General features: G+C 37.8%; 1 protein-coding gene across 1 annotated transcript; it reads right to left on the reverse strand.

Annotated features, from left to right (window-relative positions):
- Positions 1–10,161: 10,161 nt before the first annotated feature.
- On the reverse strand, positions 10,162–20,444 carry LOC104219983 (probable serine/threonine-protein kinase PBL23). The gene is made up of 5 exons (XM_009770750.2): positions 20,041–20,444; positions 12,080–12,261; positions 11,794–11,983; positions 11,252–11,643; positions 10,162–10,678 (listed from the first exon to the last, which is right to left on the reverse strand). The coding sequence occupies exons 1-5, from the start codon at positions 20,159–20,161 to the stop codon at positions 10,346–10,348; spliced, it is 1,218 nt and encodes a 405-aa protein (XP_009769052.1). The 5' UTR covers positions 20,162–20,444; the 3' UTR covers positions 10,162–10,345.
- Positions 20,445–21,377: the final 933 nt, after the last annotated feature.

A 21,377-nucleotide genomic window follows, 5' to 3' on the forward strand; every position in this document is an offset into this window, starting at 1 on the left:
ATGATGACGTCCATACCTATCTTCGAGAGGCTATATGGCATCTAGGATAAACTTCCCATCTTTCTTTCCTTATCGTGCGACATTGATTCAGCTTGAACCATATCTCTTTGAATTCCTTCTATTCACTCATATGTTTTGTGAGTGCTCGATATCGGCCATGCATCGATGGCTTGTGATTCCATGGATAAGGTGCGAGACGTGCGTTCTGTGTTTTGGGTGATAGGTCAGTCTAAAGGACTTGAGGCTAGGTTTTGACCATAGCTTGGGATCGGTGGTTCCAATTGTCTGAGCATGTGCTTTTGAAATTATATGTCCAGTAGTATCCCTTGGAGCATGACTTATGGCTCGGTAAGCTGTTGGATGGCTATGTATGATGTGATTGCGGTATGCGTTCAGATGGTTTGGATGTGGCGAGAAGATTTTGCTTGGGATGTGGAAAAGGTATTGGATGCTTGAATTCTGTCATGATGTGTTGTACATTATCGAGTTATGATCATGTTGAGGGATCTTTCATGTTGTTTATTTATGGAACGAAGTAAATTCTTATGTCTTTTTGATGAGTCTAGACTCAGGAAGATTAAGTGATTGCGTAGTAGTAGTGGCTACAAAGGGGCATAGAGAGATGTCAATTTGACGCTAAGCAGGTAGGTTATCACATGCGGTGTAATTTACGGATGCGTGATTCTTATGATGTTGTGTGGAGAGTTTCTTTCTATCGGTGGATTATATGTGTTGCGATTTGAGTTTGGATCGGATGTAAAAGTTCACTTGACTGTCACGAGGATGAATGCGAGCTTAGCAGTTGATTGAGGCATTTTTGAGTTGTGTTGCATGAGCTTGTGAAGAATTTAGTTAAATCTTACTACGAGATTATGGCACTAATAGAGTATGGGTATTGAGAGTTATAGGATGTTCTATTCTATGTCTTGGAGCTAAGTGGGGGAGTCTACCATCGACGATTTGATTGCATGGTTATGTGTTGTATTGGTTTTGGTCTGAGGCATACTTGTGGATCGGTTATGACTTGCGGAGGTTGGTTTTGAGGATGACTTGAATAAGTGAAATTTTGGATGTATGATGTATTACACCTTATGGATATATGGAAGTCTTAGAAATGGTCTAAGGTTGTTGTTCGTAATGGATGAAATGTACCAAGAAAAAGGATTCACTCGATTGCTTAGAGGTGGGGATTACTTTGTTGGGTCTTATTGTGCTAATGGGGCACAGGTCGTTCGGCCAGTTTGGGTGGTGCAATTGAAATTTGAGTAGAGTGGATGACTCTTGAGAAGGTTCTAATGGATTAAGGATTTATATGTGGCAATTGAGAGTTTTTCGGATTTGTATATGGCTAGAATATGAGATTTGCATTGGATGGTGTTGAGACTCGTGGTATTTATATATCATTATGGGTTCTACACTTTAGTATCAAAAAGGTAAATGGAACAACTTTAAATTCAAAGAAGGTATCCTTAGAGTGAGTGTCTCGGTTGTGGTACTTTTAGGGTGCTTAAGAGGGAATACAATGGCATATGGGCTTTATGACGATGTGGTTTTATGCTAGGATCTCTTGTGGTGAGAGTGGGTAAGGATCGTGGTGTTCTGGCAAAGAGAAGTGTTAACTTAAAGGCAATTCGGAAGGAACCCAGAGAAATATGATGTCTTGGTGGTAGACGGGGTCAGCATGGTAATGGGTATAATCGGTTCTTTTAGTTCTTATGATGTGGTGAGTCTCTATAGGTATTTGTGGCAATACTCTTAGGCTTGGCAACCCGCGTGACTTGGTTGGGTTCGACAAATTCAGTTCTGATGGCTTGGTTATGTGCAGATGGGTCTCGTAAAGTCTTCGATGATTTCTAACACGATTTGGGGTGGATATTTTATACGAGCATGGGGAGTTTATTGTGCATTGTGATTTTCTCCTGAATAGGATCAGGTGAAAGGTTTTCTAGCTAATCGAGTATGTTATCTGCTTGTGACTCAGAGTTGATAATCAGATTCTCATGCTTTTTATATGATGGCATGATAGATGCGGTGTGTCCTGTGCGATTGAGATTTGCATGTACAAGGTAGTTGTTCTGTTTGGAAGGGAAGGTCATGAGTTCTTAGACAGCATGGACGGTTTCAAATGATTATATGAATGCTATTACTTGGTATTGCCTGAGAAGGGTGCGCATTTCAGAAGGCGCACTGTGTTTTGACTTACAGATGATTCATTGGTATTGCGGTACTCGCCTGGCTGATCGACTACTAGTGTTCAGATTTTGCTTTGTGGCACGAAAGAATTATGGAAGTATTTCTCATGAAATGAATCTGTATGCAGGATGTGTCAGTCACTTATGTGGTCGAGTTGGGATCGGATATGTTAATACTGGTATTCTAGGGATTTGGAGACTAGAGTTCTCAGAGGCAAATTATTTCTTGGTTGCGGACGGTAAAGGTATGCCAAAGTTAGATAGCTAATAGTATGTGTTATGGTTAGGTCATTGTGGACTTTTGGAGGGTTATTTATCTATTTAGGGATGGACGGAGTTGATTTCGAGGCCCATTGGCAGGCCCAATGAGGATGTGTATTCTACATCGGGTTAGATTTGATGACTCAGCATGATTAGTGTTGAGGGGTGAGTCATTCGATTAGAGTTGAGCTTGTTCATGTTTTGATATATTATATGTGTTGCTCTTTTATGCTACTAGGGATTGTGATTTTGTTGGTTATTCACACATTAGATACGTTTTTGTTTGGGCCTCGCGGCAAAATTTGCACGAGATGGTCATTGGGGTGTTGAATGGTTGATTGCCCCTTGGTTACGATCTTACCGGATTGTGGTATATTGTGTTATTCACTTATCCATGGTTATGGTCATGCACTTCGTGTACTTGATGTCGAATTATGTGTGGTTGTTGATATTTGAAAACTGTGGCTTAAGCTTTTTCATACGGACAGGTGTTTGGATGGGGTCACGCATTACAACATAGTTATGTTGAGATATGATCCCTTATATTAGATTCACATGTCTTGGTTCTACAATGTGTGATGGGTTCATAGCATTGCATTTTTGGTGGTACTTGTTGAGGACGATCCTCTCATTTGAGTCATTTTTGAATACATTTGAATTGTTTCTTATTGGTATACGGATTGTAAGATTGCGGATTTAGGCTGTATTGGTGTGGAATATCAGCAGAATATCTGTGTTTGATGAGATGAGGTCATTGGACCTAAAATGGGTGCTATTAGATTTTATATCGGTATGTTTGGCAGAATAATATCGGAAGTCGGCTTACAATTTTGCTTTGGTTCTTGTCAGAAGAGAGGGAGCTCCATGGCTTATTGATTGACGAGTGATTATGATTTTCTGCATGTTTCTTTCATTATCGGCACTGTACAAATGTTTTGAACGTGGTTTTAATTGATATAAGGCTTATTACCGGTATAGGATTTGGTTTTGAGTAACTACTTTGATCAGAACTTGTTGCTACAAATATGCGAGTTATGTGGTATACCATGTGATTACATCTTGGGCTACGGTTATGGCTTGATACAGCTTGTTCAAATTTATACAGTGTGTAGATGGGAGATTCGGGTCTTGTAAGGAATTCTGGATGTTGGAAATTGGGTTTCAAGGTTTATGGGCTAAGGCTGAGGGAAGAATTTACGGCTATGTTGAGTTGACGGACTTATATGGATTGGGGTGACGTGGGATCACCCTTGGGTATGTGCATGATAAGGTTACACAGTGATTTGATGACTTTGGAACAACTCTTGGCACGTTCGAGGACGAACGTATATTTAAGTGGGGGAGAATATAACGACCCACCCGGTCATTTTGAGAATTTGCATTTCGTTCAGCTATTTGAAGTCTTACGTAGCTTCATATGATGTATTATGACTAATGTTAATCGTCGTTTTTGGTTTTCAGGTGATTCGGGATTGATATGGAAAAATGATTCTCAACTAAGAAACTTTAAGTTGGAAGAATTGGCCAAGTTTGACTTTCATGTATTTGACCCCGGATCGGAGTTTTGATAGTTCCGTTAGGTTCGGATGGTGATTTTGGACTTTGGCGTATGTCCGAATTTGCATTTGGATAATTCTAGAAGGTTTCGGCACTATTTGGCAAAAGTTAGCAATTTGAAGGTTTGAAATGTTCACAAGTTTGACCGGGAGTTGACTTTGATGATATCGGGTTCGGATTGTTGTTACAGGAATTGGAATAGCTTCGTTATGTCATTTGGGATTTGTGTGCAAAATTTGAGGTCATTCCAAGTTGATTTGTTATGGTTCGGCACGAGTTTTGGAAGTTGAAAGTTCAAAAGTTCACTAAGTTCGATATGAGGTGCGATTCGTGTTTTTGATGTTGTTATGCATGATTTGAGGTCTTGAGTAGGTCCGTATTATGTTATCGGAGTTGTTGGTATGTTCGGACGGGGTCCCGAGGGGCTAGGTGAGTTTCAGATGTATTTTGGATCATTTTGTCTCATGTTTCCATTGCTGATTGCTGTTGTTTCAGTTGTTCTTTGCGATCGCAAAGATTAGACCGCAATCGCAAAGTGATTCTTGGAGCTGGGTACCTTTTATTCCTCACGTTTGCGACAGAATGACCGTGTTTGCGTTGTGTTAGGGCTAGTCTTCTTCGCGTTCGCGTACTGTTGAGCTGGCCCGGGTAGGTTTATGGTTTCCTCTTCGTGTTCGTGATGTTCTTCCTGCATTCACGTAGGTTTGTCAGCTATGTGCATCACATTCACGAGGCTTGTGATGTGAAAGCGTAGAGTTGATTGAGGCAGGGTAATTTTGTTCATCGTGAACACGAGGATTATTCCGCATTCGCAAAGGGATCACCTGGGCAGTGCATATAAGTACTATATTTTCGAACTTTGAATCATTTTATCACATATTGAGCTTTGGAGCTCGGTCTTGGGCGATTTTGGAGAGGAATTTCACCACATGGAATATGGTAAGTATTTTCTACTCGGTTATTCCGTGATTCCATCTTTGTTTTTGGCATTTGATTAATGATTTTAAAAGAGAAATTGAGGTTTTATATCTAAACTTTTCCAAAGTGAATTTTTTAGTTTTGTACATCGATTCAGAGTCGAATTTGAGTGATATTAGTATAGTCGACTCATAATTGAATGGGTTGTCAGATTTTGTGAATTTTATCGGGTTCCGAGGTGCGAGCTCAGGTTTGACTTTTTGGTTGACTTTGGGCTTTTGATTAAAGATTCAACCTTATCGATTGAGTTTGTTTCCTTTGGTATTATTTGATTTTTTTTAGTTGCTTTTGGCTAGTTTATAGCCATTTGGAGGTCAATACGCGCGAGATGGCATTTCTAGAGTATTGTTTGGCTTGCTCGATATTGGATTTGGCTTGTTTGAGGTAAGTAACATATCTAAACTTGGATTTGAAGGTTTTTAACCCTGGAAACTATGTTATAAGCGATGTATTGAGGTGACGCACAAGCTAGGTGACGGGCGTGTGGGAGTGCACCAGGATAATCATAATTCTAGTTGACTATTTGACTATGATCGGACTTGTTTTGGTGCTATATCTTGTTACATCCATGTTCTCCCGACTTGTTTGATTATATGAGCTATGAATCATATTAGAAATCATGTTTAAGCTATGCGCTTATTCGGTTGAGACCTATTGAAGCTAAATCTGTTGTTTTGAGTTATTTGTTCTAACTGTAATTATATACTCAGTCATTATTCTTCATTTATATATCATATCTCAGTCTCTGTTCGTTATTCATTGTTACATCATATGTTATCATTGTTTGAGTTGAGTGGTACGAGATTGTACGTCCTTGAGACTTGAGAGATTGATGACTGAGTCGGGGCTTGAGAGCCGAATTGTGAGTGATATTTATGGGATCGGGTTGCACGCCGCATCAGGCCTTATTGGCTATTTATGGGATGAGGCTGCATGCCACATCAGGCCTTATTGGCTATTTATGGGATCGGGCAACACGCCGCAACAGGCCTTATCGGCTTATTTATTATTATGGGATCGGGCTGCATACCACAACGGGTCATATTGGCTTTACATTAGTGTTTGGGCAGGATCCACTCCTCCGGAGTCTGACATACCAATAGTGAGCGCATGTACTATACAATGCTGAGTGATTTTGTGTGATGAGTAGGAGTTTGAGACAGACAGATTGAGTACTCTGAGAGTGTGAGTACCTGGAATTATCATTGTGATGCATTATATTTGACATGCATACTTGGCATGTTGGCATAGAGATACATTTCCCTCGTGTTATACGGCGTTGTGACATTCATGATTTGACATATACATTTAACATGTAGGCATTGAAATGTACATTCCTCGTGCTAGACGGTATATGATAATTGATGGCTTGAGATTCATATTGACATGCAAACATAGAGATGCATTTTCCTCATATTATCTGACAATGAAATATCTTATCAATTGTTGAAAGTTTGGGAGAAATCACAGTTTTCTGATATACCGTCATATTTTGGTGATTTCGATGAAAGATTTGGATTTTATTGTTATACTTGAAAAACATGCCTATTTTCCGTAACTATGAACGAGCTGAGCATAATATCTTTGAATTATTACTTGTACTACTTTTACTATATTGTTACGAGTTGTTCTTGGCTATCAGTGTTGGACTCTAACCGTTTTTCCAAGCTCGTCACTCCTTTCAACCTAAGGCTAGGTTTGTTACTTATTGAGTACATGGGTCGATTGTACTTATACTATACTTCTGCAACTTGCGTGCAAATTTGGATATGATGTTGCTGTGTATGGCGGGACCTGGCATTGAAGATGCACCTGCATTCCAGTTATAGCTTTAGATTTATAAACTTGTTTATGTATATTTCGAACAGATAATGTATTTATTTCATACACGCTTTGTAAACCCTGAGTCTTAGAAGCTCATGATTTGTACTACCAATCCATGAGATTTTTTTTATATAAAAGTTTAGTTATTTCATCATTTATTTTCTGAGTAAATCTTATTTTAAATTAGATTATTGTTAATTGGCTTACCTAATGAGTTGAGTTAGGTACCATCACGACTTGTTGAATTTTTGGATTGTGAAACTAACGGAGGTCGGTCCTGTAAAGTGTACCTTATTAGTATACCACCGAGGATATAATAGCCGTTGAATTTGAAATTAGCTGAAGTGGCCGAAAAAAACTAACAACTTCGTTTGTTATAAGATTTTGAGAAAAAGGTTGATTTCCAATCCATCTGGGCAAGACTTCAGATTTGTCTCTTTTTCTAATTCCTTTAAGGTTGATTTTGGCACGACCCAATTCTATAATAGGTCGTGATGATGCCTAGCGTCGCCGTTAGGCAAGCCAACTGTGAACTAGTCACGTGATTTCCTCTTTATAACAAATTCTTCAAAGTAATTAAACTTTCCTTAAATTAAAAGATTTGAGAAATAATGGATTTAAAATAAACAACACGATAACAACTGAGTGCAATCATAATCATAGGATAAAACCCAAAACCACAAGTCTACTAGTGTGTGGGCAAAGACCTGATGTCACAAGTGTATGAGCATTCTAGTAGAATATACAAAAGAATACGAGTCTACTGTTTGAAGTGAAATAGACAGAAAAATATAACAAAAGAAAGACTCCAGCTGCTGCAGAACGGCTCGGAGGGCAGCTCACCGTGAAGTCTTGAAGTGAAAATCAAGTGTGCACACCTGACTAATATCCAGATGCACCTGCCTCAGATCATGCACATTTAAGTGCAGAAGTGTAGTGTGAGTACATAAACAACATGTACACGGTAAGTATCTAGTCTAATCTCGAAGAAGTAGTGACGAGGGATCGAATTTGATACTTACTATGGGCCAACAATATAATAATATAAAATTCTAATTAAACATGATGGATATAAATGACAATAGAACTCAGAGTAAGAAATAAATAAACAATCCTTTCAGTGCGAGTAAGAACCGAGTCATTTCCCTCATTTAAACATGAAATTTCTCAAGCGAGTAAGTAAATATCAAATACAAAGGGACTTTCAAATATTAGTATCACGCACGAATTATGTCGAGGACATACGGCCCGATCCAAATATACATATGCATAACTGTGTGCACTGCCGAGGGTCGAACGACACGAACCATAGATGCATCTATTAACCTGCCAAGGCGAACAGCCCGCTCCCATGAGAGTAGTGAAAAAAGTTACCCTGCTTACGGAAGATACTTGCAACGTGGTTAAATATAAATTTCTCAAGTTACCATAATATCCCTCAATTCTTTCCAAAATAAAGAAATTCAACTTGAAAATTTTGAAATGTTAAGATCCTCAACTTAACCCCATTCAATATAATTAACACATATAATCAAATAACAATATCCACAAAGTATGGTATAAACCTACAACTACCTGGTCATAAACTTAAATAGTAGCTACGTACGGACCCTTGTCATCTCGTGCGTATGTAGTCCACACAAATAGCAGCACATATTAATTTACTTCACCTATGGGGTCAATTCCCTTTTACAAGATTAGAAAAGAGATTTACTTCGCCTCAAAGCCCACTTTTCGGTCCAAGATTATGCTCAAACCCCCAATTCGGTGCCAAATGACTCGAAACTAGTCAAACATTATATAAAATAATTAATACATGTTTAAAAGTCCATATCCTAACTATCAAAGTGATTTCCCAAGCCTATTTGAAGAATCCCTAAAATTCAGCCTGGGGCCCACGCGCCTGGATTCTAGAAATTTTCGAAGAAAGTTGTTACCCATAACCTCATGAACTCAAATATATGATTTTTACTAAATTCCATAATAAATTTCGTGGTTAAATCTTATTTCTATCAAAAACCTAGGTTTTCACCTAAACCCATAATTTTCACTAATTTACATGGTATAATCTACCCTTACACTATGTATTAACTCATAATTGATAGAAATCACTTACCTAAATGTGCTAGGTGAAAATCCCTCTCAAGAAGCTCCAAATATCGCCCAAAGAGTGAGAGAAATGGGTTAGCAATGCCTTAAGTCCCGTATTAAATGAACCCTTCTGCCCAGCGATTTTCGCACCTGCGGTGCATTGGCCGCATTTGCGGTGCTTGGTCCGCTTCTGCGGAGGTCTTCAAGCCCAATGTGGGCCGCTTCTGCGGTGAGCGTGCCGCCTCTGCGCCTAGGTCCGCACCTGTGCCCTTCCCCTTCGCACCTGTGCGTTCGCGAGTGCGCACAAAACTCTGCACCTGCGGTCCCCAGCCAAATGCTCCAGAACCGATTCTAAAGCCAAGCCTTTGCACCTTGCGGGCTCGTACTTGCGGCTGGCCAAGCGCATGTGTGATTATGATTGCAGCTGGGAGCTTCAGCTATTGCTCCCAAATTCTAACTTGGTCCGAGCCTCGTCCGATTAGCACTTGGGTCCCCTCAGGCTCGCCTGAACATACCAACAAGTGTAGAATCATAAAACAAACTCGCTCGAACTCTCAGTACGCACCGAACAACATTAAAATTAAGAATCACACCCCAAACCAATTGAACCAAAATATGAACTTTAAGTTCTTCAATTTACTCTTAATGCGCCGAAATGTACTTAAACTACTCGGAATGACACCAAATTTTGCGTGCAAGTCTTAAATAACATTACAGAACTATTTCTGGTCTCAAAATCCCATTTGGACCATGATATCACCAAAACTCGCTCCAAACCAAATTTAAAGAACATTTAAAACCTTCAAAGAACCAACTTTCACTATTAGGCGCCAAAACGCTCCTGGATCATCCAAAATCCTATCCGAACATATGCCTAAGTCTAAAATCATCATATGTACCTATTAGAACTGTCAAAACCGGATTTCGAGGTCATTTACTCAAAATATTGACCGAAATCAAACTTAGCCTTTTAAGGCCAACTTAAGGAACCAAGTGTTCCGATTTCAACCCGAACCCTTCCAAATCCCGAACTAACCATCTTTCCAAGTCATAAAACAGTAAAAGCGCGTATGGGAAGCCTTATTTAGGAAAACGGGGTTCTAGAAAGCAAAACAAACGTTTGGGTGGTTACAGATTTCCACCCCATCTAGGCAATCTAACACCTTTTGCTACATCTATAGCTTTCTGTACTTTCAACATTACTTGTAACGCTTTGCAGTGCAGGTAGGGACTATATAATACAGAAAATCTGAGAAACTTAGCAAGAAAAAAGTTTTATATATTCACAGAAGGTTTTAGTCTCTAACACCATTGGCTTCATTCTTTCAGTAATTTCGACATTTAAAGCTTTATACTGCAGGTGGGAGCCCTCCAATAATATACAAAATCTGCAAAAAAAGACTTAGCAAGAAAAAGTTGTTTTTGGATATACACAGAAGGTACTAGTCTCTTTCCCTATTGGCATTGGTATCATTACTCTCAGCACGTTCAAGTCTACTCGTAAAACTTTGCAATGCAGGTGGGGATTTGAATGTGTGATCATCTTCTGCAACCTCTTCTTCTCCCCCCTCTGCTTCTAAATCTGTCTTGTTACCGGATAGAAACTCCAAAGCAGTTACCACGTCGCTCATCAGAGGCCGCGTACTGGCTTCCTCTTGCAGGCACATTGCTGCAATTGCTAGAGCTTGGTACAGTGCCTTCATTGGATAATCCCCTCCTAGCAATGGATCTGCCATTAAGTGAAACTTCTTCTTGTCTCTGAATAGTGGTATTGCCTGCCCAGTGATTTTGTTAAAATGAGATAACAGAACATAGACAACTACAACAACTACACTTCAATTACAAGCAAGTAAGAATTGGATCAATCAGTTATGCGATTCCTACTGTCCATGTCACTCCGTTTAATCTCATGTTCAATATTATATAAATGAAAATAAGACAGTACTCCATTAGAATTTTTTATATTTTCTACTGGCTCAAAAATCATTGGCAGGACTAAAGATTCCTCGAAAGCACTGAACATAAAAGTAAATATACTAACATGACTAAAACTTAATCCCAACTACTCTAATTAATATCACCTATATAGATCTTTTTCTACTGTGTCATACTTATCACTAAGAAGTTGTTAGTCTTTCTAGTCAACTTTCTTTCATGTGATGTTTAGGTCTATCTCGTCCCCTCTTAACACTTTCATTCATCACGATTTTACACCTACAGAAAGGTGCATCTAGAGGTTGATGTAGGACACGACTAAAACCATCTCAAGATGACATTAACCTTACAATAAATTTAAAATTGGATAGCACACATTTCTTGTTTAGTGACATTGAATTCTTGTAACTTACCCAGACGACAAGGTTCTGTTCTTCACTCGGCCTAGAGCTGTCAATAACTCTTCTTCCTGTGATTATTTCCAAAAAGACAACTCCAAAGCTGTAAACATCAGACTTTGTTGTCAATTGACCTGTGGAAGCATACTCAGGTGCACAATAACCATATGTTCCCATAACCCTGGTGGAAACATGAGTCTTCTCACCAGTCGGACCTAACTTGGCTAGTCCAAAATCAGAAAGCTTGGGATTGAAGTTCTCATCTAAAAGTATATTGGATGCTTTAAAATCGCGGTAAATTACTGAAGGATTAGCTGTTTCGTGCAAGTATTCAAGTCCTCTGGCTGCTCCTTCCGCAATTCTCATCCTTGTAATCCAATCAAGTGGCCTTTTTTCTGGAGTAAGCTCTGCCAAACCAGGTATGTATATATTATAAGTAACATTAAATTAAAGATGCAAAAGGTGTAGCTCTCTTTAACTTTACTTAAATTAGTTGATGGATATGTATATCTTAAGTTATCATTGAAGGTTAAAATTTGTTGGATAAGAATGCATACCAAGAAGGTGATCTTCTAGTGAACCATTTGACATGAATTCATAGACTAATATTCGCTGGTCGCCGTCAGAGCAGAATCCTTCCAAAGTAACAAGGTTAGGGTGATGAAGAAGGCTCAACAACAGAACCTCCACAAGGAACTCTCTATTTCCTTGGAAGCCATTCCTATCAAGTTGCTTTACAGCAACATCCTAAAAAATACAAAAAGATGAACAATGAATAACTAAACAACATGAATAGTATAATGTTGGACACATAGATTAAAGAAAATGTGGGAAGAGTAGTACTATATTCTTTCTTTCAATGTGGCCCTTGTATACTTTTCCAAAACCACCTTCACCAAGCAAACATTCAGAATCGAAGTTTTTAGTGGCAAGAGCTAAGTCATTGAATGTGAATGTCTGAGCTGAAATGTTTCCTTTTCCATATTTTTCTATTTCTTCAACTATGTATCTCCTTCTGCTGCTATCTGCACAGAGGATACAATGTGTCAAAAAAGGAAAGTTGGATTATTCAAGCTAAATGGATACAGTGTGCAGCACGGGCGGAGCTAGAGATCAAGGTGCGGGTTCGGCCGAATCTAGTAACTTAGGTCCAAACTTTGTATTTGTCTTAATAAATCTATTTAATATGTATAAATTGTTGGTTGTATCTTCTTACTTGCTGTATTTGTAAATAATAATTCTGGAGAAAAGACAGTTAGCATATAAACGTAAATATAAACGAAACAGTAATTAATTCGAGCCCACTGAATTCATAGTGTTTCCTTAAGAAATTTAATCCCCTCCTAGTACCCAAGGTTATGGATTATTTCTCCCAGGATAGAACGAATCACACACTGATGTAGCGGTACTTCAAACCCCAGTGTTTCAGCAAACATAAAGTTTGGTAGCAAATCACACTTACGATTGCTTTGTTTGTAGTTTAAAACAATGCAGAACAAAAGAGGAGAACTCGGAAGTCGAATGGAAATTTTGAGAGGAAGGACTGCAATTTATAGCCAACGTTGAATTTTAACTGAAGAAGAGATCAACAACAGGCAGATTGCTCTCAATTCCGTTTCTGTCCGTGTTCTATATTTTCAACAAGTTGTTGCACATATTTATAGTGCAACCAGCTGATGAAATGCCATTCATTTGTCCATGGTGAAGCATGCACTAGGCTGCTATTGGAGCAATCACTTGGAGCACTTGGTGTTATGGAGCAAGCACTTGGCCATGGTGGGAGAAGCACTTGGGTGCTGGAACACTTGGATTCTATTCACGGATTTGAAAACATCTGTTACAAACACGGATAATATTACGTTAATATCACGATTAACAAATAAATTTGGTCCAAAAAATTAATCAATCAATCGATCATTTGACCAAATCCAAATCCAAAGCCGTAGCCGAGCCGAGCGAGCGATGACGACGACGGCACGAGGCTTGCCTTCTTCTTAACTCTTTAAGATATATCACGTTAATATTCACTATTAACAAATAAATTTGGTCCAAAAAATTAATCAATCGATCGATCATTTGACCAAATCCGAATCCAAATCCCATTTCCCATTCACTCTAATTTTAAGACTATTTCATCTTAAACAAAAACTCAACAATCCCCCACATGAATGGGGAATGGCTATATCATGGAAGTATGCATGAAAAACTTGTGTGATTTGCAAACAAGAATTAATTGCATCTGGATAAGTAGGTTTCCCTTTGAACTTTCCGTAGTGAACTTATGTCGGATATACTCGGTCAATCGGTAGATTTGATATCTTTGAACCGTCGAACTTTAGTGTATACCTAGACAACCATAAGTCACACAATCAATCCCTTAACCGTCTTTGGTTCTCATTGTTGTGTTCGTTTCAGCCATGAACACTGCCTGGTTTCATAAGTGCGTAGAGAATTGGCCTTGCAAAATTCTCCTTGAAGCGGCTAACACTTCACACATACATAGGTGATTCCTAAACGTGTCATCTCATAGATACACTATTTGATATACCCTGTATCAAATTTAGAAATCATTAAAAAGCCTTAATGCTTTATCCTTGGTACTGAACATTGTCTCATCACGAGAATGGACTAAAACAAATTTTGTTGACAATGTTGAACCGTCATTAATGACTTTGTTTGATCTCCTTGAACCTAGATCTTGGGATCTCCAGTCTTCTAGGTAGAGTTACCGCCACAATGACTTGTTCTCGGCCATAGTCCCATTCCCCTCGATGATTTCTCAACTACCTCTCTAGTTAGGCCTTTTGTAAGTGGATCTGACACATTATCACTTGACTTTACATAGTCAATCGTGATAATTCCTCTAGAGAGAAGTTGCCTAACGGTTTTATGTCTTCGTCGTATATGACGAGATTTACCGTTATACATAACGCTCCCAGCCCTTCCAATTGCCGCTTGGCTATCACAGTGTATGCATATTGGTGCCAACGGTTTGGGCCAAAATGGAATATCTTCCAAGAAATTCCGGAGCCATTCAGCTTCTTCACCGGCTTTATCTAAGGCTATGAACTCAGCCTCCATTGTAGAGCGGGCAATACATGTTTGTTTGGACGACTTCCAAGATACCGCTCCTCCACCAATAGTGAATACATATCCACTTGTGGACTTCGAATCAGTTGAACCGGTGATCCAATTTGCATCACAATATCCTTCAATCACCGCAGGATATTTACTGTAGTGCAAATCAAAGTTTTGGGTATGTTCTAAGTATCCCAAAACTCGTTTCATTGCCATCCAATGAGATTGACCTGGATTGCTCGTGTATCGACTTAGTTTACTTATAGCACAAGCTATATCTGGTCGTGTACAATTCATGATGTACATTAAGCATCCCAACACACGAGCATAATCCAATTGTGATATGCTTTGGCCTTTGTTCTTTGCTAATGCAAGATTCACGTCAATTGGAGTCTTTGCAACTTTAAAGCCTAAGTGCTTGAATTTTTCAAGTACTGTCTTAATATAATGAGATTGTGACAATGCCAGACCTTGAGGAGTCTTTTGGATCTTAATCCGCTGAATTAAATCTGCAACTCCCAAGTCCTTCATATTAAACTTGCTAGTTAGCATACGCTTAGTCGCATTTATGTTGGCAATGTCATTACTCATTATCAGCATATCATCCACATATAGGCAAACAATGACTATGTGATTTGGAACATTTTTAATGTACACACATTTATCACATTTATTTATCTTAAAATCATTTGACAATATTGTTTGGTCAAATTTCGCATGCCATTGTTTGGGTGCTTATTTTAGTCCGTAGAGGGACTTTACAAGTCTACATACCTTCTTTTCTTTACCTGGAACCACAAACCCTTCAGGTTGTTCCATGTAGATTTCTTCCTCCAAATCTCCATTTAAGAAGGCTGTCTTTACGTCCATTTGATGAATTTCAAGACCATAAACTGCAGCTAAAGCTACTAGCATTCGTATGGATGTAATTCTCGTTACTGGAGAATATGTATCAAAGTAGTCAAGACTTTCTCGTTGTCTATACCCTTTGACAACAAGTCTTGCCTTAAATTTATCAATAGTGCCATCATCTTTCATTTTTCTTTTAAAAATCTATTTAGAACCCAAAGGTTTATTTCCAGGAGGAAGATCAACCAATTCCCATGTATGGTTGTTCAATATGGATTCTATTTCACTATTGACTGCCTCTTTTCAGAACAATGATTCCGAAGAAGACATAGCTTCTTTAAATGTTCGAGGCTCATTTTCCAACAAGAAAGTCACAAAATCTGGTCCAAACGAAGTAGACGTTCTTTGACGTTTACTACGTCTTGGATCCTCCTGATTAAATGTACTTTCTTTTGTTTCTTCCTGAGATCGTTTAGATCCTTTACCAATCGACTCGCATTCCTTTTTATAAGGATATATATTTTCAAAGAACTCAGCATTATTTGATTCTATAACTGTATTATTATGAATATCGGGATTTTTTTATTTATGAACCAGAAATCGATATGCTTTACTATTGGTCACATATCCTATGAAAACACAATCAACTTCGGTCCTATTTTTACTCTTTTGGGTTTAGGAACTTGCACTTTTGCCAAACACCCTCACACTTTCAAATAATTCAAGTGGGCTTCCTTCCTTTCCATTTTTCATATGGAATGGATTGTGTTTTGTTATGGGGTACTCGATTTAGTATCCGATTAGCAATAAGAACGGCTTCCCCCCACAAGTTCGGTGGCAAACCAGGACTTATCAACAATGCGTTCATCATCTCCTTTAACGAACGATTCTTTCTTTCCGCAATCCCATTGGATTGGGGCGTGTAAGGGGTTGTTGTTTGATGAATAATTCTATATTTTAGACATATTTCTTCAAAAGGAAATTCATATTCACCACCCCTATCACTTCTTATCATTTTGACTTTCTTGTTAAGTTGTGTTTCAACTTCATTTTTATATTGCCTGAATACGTCTATTGCTTCATCTTTACTATTAAGTAAGTAAACATAGCAATATCGAGTATTGTCGTCAATAAAAGTTATGAAATACTTATTTCCACCGCGAGATGGTATTGAATTCATGTCACGAATATATGTGTGAATTAAGTCTCAAGGATTTGAATTCCTTTCAACCGACTTATAAGGATGTTTAACATACTTAGCTTCCACATATATTTGACATTTTGATTTTTCACATTCAAACTTAGGCAATACTTCCATGTTAATCATTTTCCGCAAGGTTTTATAATTGACATGACCCAAACGTACATGCCATAAATCATTTGACTCAAGTAAGTAAGAAGAAGCTGAAGTTTTATTATTATTTTCAACAACTATTACATTCAGCTTGAAAAGGCCCTCAGTAAGGTAACCTTTTCCTACAAATATTTTGTTCTTACTTATCACCACCTTGTTGGATACAAAAACGCACTTGAAACCGTGTTTTACAAGAATCCCAGTAAAGACTAAGTTCTTCCTAATTTCGGGAACATGAAGGACGTTGTTCAAAGTCATGACCTTGCCAGAAGTCATCTTGAGAAATATCTTCTCATATCCTTCAATTTTTGCTGTAGCAGCATTTCCCATAGAAAGTGTCTCTTCGGGTCCAGCAGAAGCATATGTAGAAAATGCTTCCCTTACAGCATAAACATGGCGAGTGGCTCCAGAATTAATCCAATACTCCTTAGGATTTCCTACCAGGTTGCATTCAGAAAGCATAGCACACAAGTCATCAATATCTTCGTGCTTTTCAACCATGTTTTCTTGACCCTACTTCTTGTCTTTCTTTGGAGCACGACACTCTTCAGATCTGTGTCCAGCTTTTCCACAGTTGTAGCAATTTTCATTGAACCGCTTCTTGCTTGGGTTATTTCTTGGCCCAGAAACCTGCTTCCTCTTTCTCTTAATTTGAGAATTATCCTCAACAATATTTGCTCCCATTATTGTTGAGTTTTCACGGCCTTTATTTTCAGCTGCTTTGTTGTCCTCTTCGATTCTCAACCGAACAATGAGATCTTTAAGGGACATCTCCTTTCGTTTGTATTTCAAGTAGTTCTTGAAATCCTTCCACAAAGGAGACAGCTTCTCAATAATTGCTGCAACTTGGAATGCTTCATTGATGACAAGACTTTCAATGAAAATTCCGTTAGTAAAAATACTAAAATTTTTACTTTCAACATCAGTATTCATTTTATATATACCTTCAGCAAGTAGATCATGAATAATCACTTGCAATTCCTGGACTTGGGTAATAACAGACTTGCTATCTACCATTTTATAGTCCAAAAATTTTGCGGCAACGAATTTCTTCATCCCGACATCTTCAGTATTGTATTTTCTTTCAAGCGCAATTCACAGTTCTTTTGATGTTTCCACATTACTATAGACGTTATACAGATTATTCTCCAGTCAGCTAAGAATATAATTCTTGCACAAAAAGTCAGAATGTTTCCACGCCTCAATCACGAGAAAGCGTTCATTCTCTGGAGTTTCATCGGGCAGATCAGAAACATCTTCCTTAATGAACTTCTGTAGACATAACGTAGTCAAGTAGAAGAACATCTTCTGCTGCCAGCGCTTGAAATCAATCCCAGAAAATTTTCCGGGTTTCTCTGTCGGTGCCAACGCCGGTGTTCGGCTTGTCGATGCGTTGGCAATCACCATCAGAACAGCTCGGTTTCCGTTGTCATTTGCCATTTTTTCTGTAAAAGAATGACACAAACAAATGTTTAAACTTCGAGAAAAAAAATCACGTAGATTTTAATCTCCAACAAACCGCCACAAAGGCTTTAAAACTGGAGTAAAAAATCACGTAGATTATAATCTCCAACAAAATGACATGGAGGCTTTAATCTCCAAAACGGGAGTAGACAAAACCACAAAGGTTTTAGTCTCCAGAGCATTAAGTATAACACAAATACAAAAATAAAATTAAATTCCTTAAGCTTGTCGGTTGTATCTTCTTACTTGCTGTATTTGTAAATAATAATTTTGGAGAAAAGATAGTTAGCGTATAAATGTAAATATAAACGAAACAATAATTAATTCGAGCCCACTGAATTCACAGTATTTCCTTAAGGAATTTAATCCCCTCCTAGTACCCAAGGTTATGGATTATTTCCTCCCAGGATAAAACGAATTACACACTGGTGTAGCGGTACTTTAAACCCCGGTGTTTCAGCGAACACAAAGTTCGGTAGCAAATCATACTTATGATTGCTTTGTTTGTAGTTTAAAACAATGCAGAACAAAGGAGGAGAACTCAGAAGTCGAATGGAAATTCTGAGAGGAATGACTGCAATTTATAGCCAACGTTCAGTTTTAACTGAAGAGGAGATCAACAACAGGCAGATTGCTCTCAATTCCGTTTCTGTCCGTGTTCTATATTTTCAACAAGTTGCTGCACATATTTATAGTGCAACCAGCTGATGAAATGTCATTCATTTGCCCATGGTGGAGCATGCACTAGGTTGTTATTGGAGCAATCACTTGGAGCACTTGCGGTTATGGAGCAAGTACTTGGCCATGGTGGGAGAAGCACTAGGCTGCTGGAACACTTGGATTAACAATCCAATTTGGTCCAAAAAATTAATTAATCAGCCGTAGCCGTAGCCGAGCCGAGCGAGCGACGACGACGGCACGAGGCTTGCCTTTTTCTTAACGCTTTAAGAGCTACAAGAAGAGCAATTGTATATATACCCTCCAAAAGTCTTTTTCTCTTCTAATATAGGACAATGTCTCATTGTGAAGAGAGGGAAACTCAAAATTTTACTCAAAAATTTCATTTTCCCTCCATTTATCATTCACCCCCTTTTTAAGACTTTTTCATCTTAAAAAGAAACTCAACAAAGATTATTAATTTAGAATCCAGTTACTTAAAAGTGCTAGAATTCTAAACATATAAGCTTTCGAATCCTGACTCCGCCTGTGCAGTGCTCAATCTCTTCAGAGAAACGGCCAGTAGCACTAAATTGGATCGAATATAGAGGAAAAAGGGAGACCATCAAATGAAGTTTTGACAATTTTCTCATTTGCAAAATACTACTACTACTAATAACAAAGATGCTTGTGAAGTGAAAGCAGGAGAGAACATAGTATGTAGCACATAATGTAATTTTCAACGACAACAACTCAGTGTAATCCTACAAGTGGGATCTAGGGAGGGTAGGATGTACGAAGCCTTAAACATATCCTGGAAGGGCAGAGAGATTGTTTTCGATATACCTTCGGCTAAAGAAGATAGATGAAACACTGATAGCAAGTAATAGCAAAACAATATATTTAGAAAACTAAAACGAAGATAGCAATAGAGAATATGAAAGCGATACCAATAGCAAGTAATATCAAGAGAATATATTTGGGGAGGAAAATCTTTTTGTTACACGAAAGATTCTACCAAGGGAGAAAAAGCACAAGGAAACAAGCTTCCACACCAAAGAACTAGTGCGACATATTTACGTGCAACATTATCCAAATAAAAAACACTTAAGACTCTTTTTTTCTGGAGGGAGGCATGTCAACCCCTGGCTTTAAATTTTATCCGGTAGCATGCTTGTTGGGTGGTTAAATTCATTTCAATTTTCTCGTTAAGATCTAAGACGAGCATAAATGAAGCGACATGGACAACAATGATTTATTTAGTCGATCACAACTTACTTGGAATCGAGACTTAGTTATTGTTGTAATTTGTTAGGACATCGGATCCATATACATATGCAAATTTGTATTGCCAATTTTACAAAATTGGGTGCAAGATGATAAAAAAGGACAGATCAATTACCAGTTTTAATAGAAATATTGGCGAATGACGATATAGATTTGGTGTCTTGAATGCTTTTTTTCAAAGAATTTGTAGTCTGAATCTTGTCCTCCGATGACAAGCAACATGAAAAACAGATCATCCTCACTTTCCTCCTGCTATACTATATAAAATATCATATCTTATATTTGCAAAATCATCAACAAAAAAATCTGGGCGTGGTCACAAAATGTCATTATCAAATTTAATGACGATAATTTTTAGAGAGGACTCCACCAGCGAGAATATATTCAAAAACTCGATACCCATATCAAAGGTAAAAATCAAATTCTTTTGATCCCTGACGGAGCCAAATTTTTTTTTTTTTTTTTGGGTCTCCGAGGAAATCAATTTTTTTTCTTTCTCTTCTTTTTAGCAAAATGTTGGTTTAGCTGTCTATCCATTCAGACCAACTATTTCGGGAGGGAAAGATTTATATCGAGTTTGTAATATTATTAGCTGGATGGCCATTATTAGTACCTTTTTTTTATATATATAATTTGTATAATCATCCATAACACAAAGGCCCACTCTCAGAGGCAGAGATGTAGCTTTTGCCGGATTCATCCGAACCCAATATTTTGACATAGTGTATAAATTTATATATAAAAACACACTAAAATTGAAATAAATCGTAGATATGAACCTATAATTTGAAGATACAATAGGTCCAATGTTTAGAACCTTAAATGTTGAACTCATAGAACTTAAATTCTGAATCCGCTTTTGCTCAGTGGAAGCGCTCCAAGAAAAATATTTTCCTTTTTTAACATTCAAATCCGAGACCTTTAGTTAATGGTGCATGGATTTCATCTATCTCATGATCAAGGTCCATCTATCTCGCCACACCACTTTGGTCATGACAATATTATCTTATTATTAGAGATAAATCAACTATTTCTTTAACAAATAGGTCAAATTAATATTCTTGACAGAATTTATGACACAAGTGCTCAAAAAAAAATTCCAGTCCTATTAAGCAGCAATATTGCTTATTTATGTATTTTACTTGTATTTAGTTGGAGCACTAGAAGCTCTTTTTAATCAATTTACTTTTTAAGTAACTAGTTTCCCCTTTCTGGTTAATGGTAAAATAACATTAAACGGTTGAACCATGAATTAGACTAGAGCAAATATTATTTTTCTTTATCAAGTTATCTTAGAATACATGGTTAATTTGTTAACCTTGATTTATAGTTTTAAAAACTAAATATCTCCTCTATTTTGAGAAATACCAAAAAGTTTTTCGCTTTAATATCAGCAAGGAAAAAAGAAATTTGCTCTCGATTTTACCCGCAAAGGAAACTATTATGTTCAAA

Source organism: Nicotiana sylvestris, chromosome 6 (genome assembly GCF_000393655.2).
Source record: "Nicotiana sylvestris chromosome 6, ASM39365v2, whole genome shotgun sequence".
Classification (NCBI taxonomy): domain Eukaryota; kingdom Viridiplantae; phylum Streptophyta; class Magnoliopsida; order Solanales; family Solanaceae; genus Nicotiana; species Nicotiana sylvestris.